Source organism: Colobus angolensis, unplaced genomic scaffold (genome assembly GCF_000951035.1).
Source record: "Colobus angolensis palliatus isolate OR3802 unplaced genomic scaffold, Cang.pa_1.0 Scaffold394, whole genome shotgun sequence".
Taxonomy (NCBI): Eukaryota; Metazoa; Chordata; class Mammalia; order Primates; family Cercopithecidae; genus Colobus; species Colobus angolensis.
The window spans coordinates 2,111,984-2,113,933 of record NW_012117310.1 but is presented as its reverse complement, the minus strand read 5'-3'; the positions used below and the strand labels follow the sequence as shown (position 1 = coordinate 2,113,933).

Genomic DNA, 1,950 nt, shown 5'->3' with positions numbered 1-1,950 from the left:
AGGAGGTGGGCCCAGGAGAGGCGGGGCCTGGGCAGTTCACCTCGGAGGAGGCGGGCTGAGAGAGGCGGGGCCTGGGCAGTTCACCTCAGAGGAGGCGGGCCCGGGAGAGGTGGGGCCTGGGCAGTTCACCTCAGAGGAGGTGGGCTGGGGGAGGCGGGGCCTGGGCAGCTCACCTCAGAAAAGGCGGGCCTAGAAGAGGCGGGGCCTGAGCAGCTCACCTCAGAATGAGGTGGCCAGGGAGAGGTGGAGCCTGGGCAGGCAGGCGCTAAGGAGCTGGGAGGAGGGGCCTGAGGACGCCGCATCTAGAAGGCGCGCTCTGGGAAGGCGCGCTGCAGGGGAGGCGCGCTCAGAGGAGGCGCTGTGGGAGGAGGCGCTAAGTACCGCAGAGAAGGCACGCTAGGATGGGCGGGGCAGGCCTGAGACTGGCTGCTACAGGGCTGCAGAGTATCTGCACGCCCCCCCCAGAATCCCCCCTCCCAAACTCCTCCCACCAGCCACCAAAGCCAGATTCATTTCATGCAGCAAGAGCAATCCACAGATCCAATCCCCCCGCCATACTCAGCAAACCCACAGTTTCCACAAACTGTTGCTGGACGCTGATTCGCGCCACCACAACTACACCGCCACTTCAATCAAGCACAACCAGGCAGGCAGCCTGCTCTGCCTTCACCAAAAGATTCCTGTTTCCACTCGAATCAGCGCCCCTCCACTCCACTGCTATAGCGGGAATGGTATGGGCAGAATGTTAAACACTAATTTTTGCCCAGGGCTCCATTTTGTCTACCAGCACCATCATGCAGAGAACCGTCCTGCAGAAAAATAGAGTGGGAGCCATTCCAAAAGGTGAAAGGGTGGGGTCCTGCTCCAAGAAAACAGAGGAATTTTACTTCGCAGCTCATGTCCCACTACGGCTGCTTTATTTGTAGCGCAAACAGTCTGCAGCTCCCGTACCTCTGTAGCTCTTACCACTTTATAGTGCATTTTAGGTTTGAATTGTTCCGCAGCTCATGTACCTCTGCAGTTCATGTGCCTCGGAGCGCAATGAAGTGCTATCGTCGGGCTGGCTAATCACATCGTTTTTGTAGCGTTTTTGTAGTGCTACTCTTCTGCAGCTCAGATTTTGCAGCGCGTGTAAAGCGCAATTCAGTTTTCTGTCTGCAGCTCCTATATTGCTGCTCCTCCTTCGGGATTGTAGCGCCACTGAAGCGCCCATCCATCAGTTTGTGGCACATAAAGCGCCCATCAGTTCCTAGCGCAATGAAGCGCCAGTTGTAGCGCCCATCAGTTTGTCGCCCGCGTGAAGCGTGCTTGTAGCGCATCTGAAGCGCCAGTTTTGTAGCGCATTTGAAGCGCTTATCAGTTTGTAAAGCATGGCACTTGGTAGCGCATTTGAAGAGCAAATTGCAAATCGATCTGTAGCTCCTGACCGTCTGCAGCTCATCACTGTCCGCAGCTCATCTCTCTCTACAGTCCATATCTGGACTTGGTCCTGGAAACCCAAGCCTTGAAGGCTTGTTTTCCCCATTTGTTTTAGGGTACAGCCAGTGAAGGCGTGACAAGGTTTGCGTGGAGACATTCTGGGATGCTACTCCATCTCCCGCAGCTCCCGATAAGCACGGGGAATGAACGTGATCTTTAAAAAAAAACGTCCTCACCGCATACTCACCACGCGAGGACTCCTCTGCGAAGGCAGGAAGGATGGGGTCCCACACCTGAGCCAGGCGCGGTCTCCACTGGGTGCTCCGCAGCCCGGAGTGGCTCCGGACGACAGCCCGCTCAGTGGACCTTTCGCCAGGCTTGGTGGACCTTCTCCGCTGTTCTCCTCAGGGCGCAGTCAGGTTTCTTCGACACACACCAACCGAAGTTGAAGCGCGTGTACCAAGAGCGCAGACTGCGAGCCTTATATAGGTTGCACCGAGGAGGGGGGCGCCAAATCCCAGCGTGCTCCGC

General features: G+C 57.1%; 1 protein-coding gene across 1 annotated transcript in view; it reads right to left on the bottom strand.

Annotated features, from left to right (window-relative positions):
- Positions 1-1,938, bottom strand: part of PEG10 (paternally expressed 10) — a 13,672-nt gene extending 11,734 nt beyond the window's left edge. Inside the window, 1 exon segment of the mRNA XM_011955091.1 lies at positions 1,656-1,938. Within this exon segment, the coding sequence (XP_011810481.1) occupies positions 1,656-1,660 (5 nt within the window). The 5' untranslated portion in view covers positions 1,661-1,938.
- Positions 1,939-1,950: the final 12 nt, after the last annotated feature.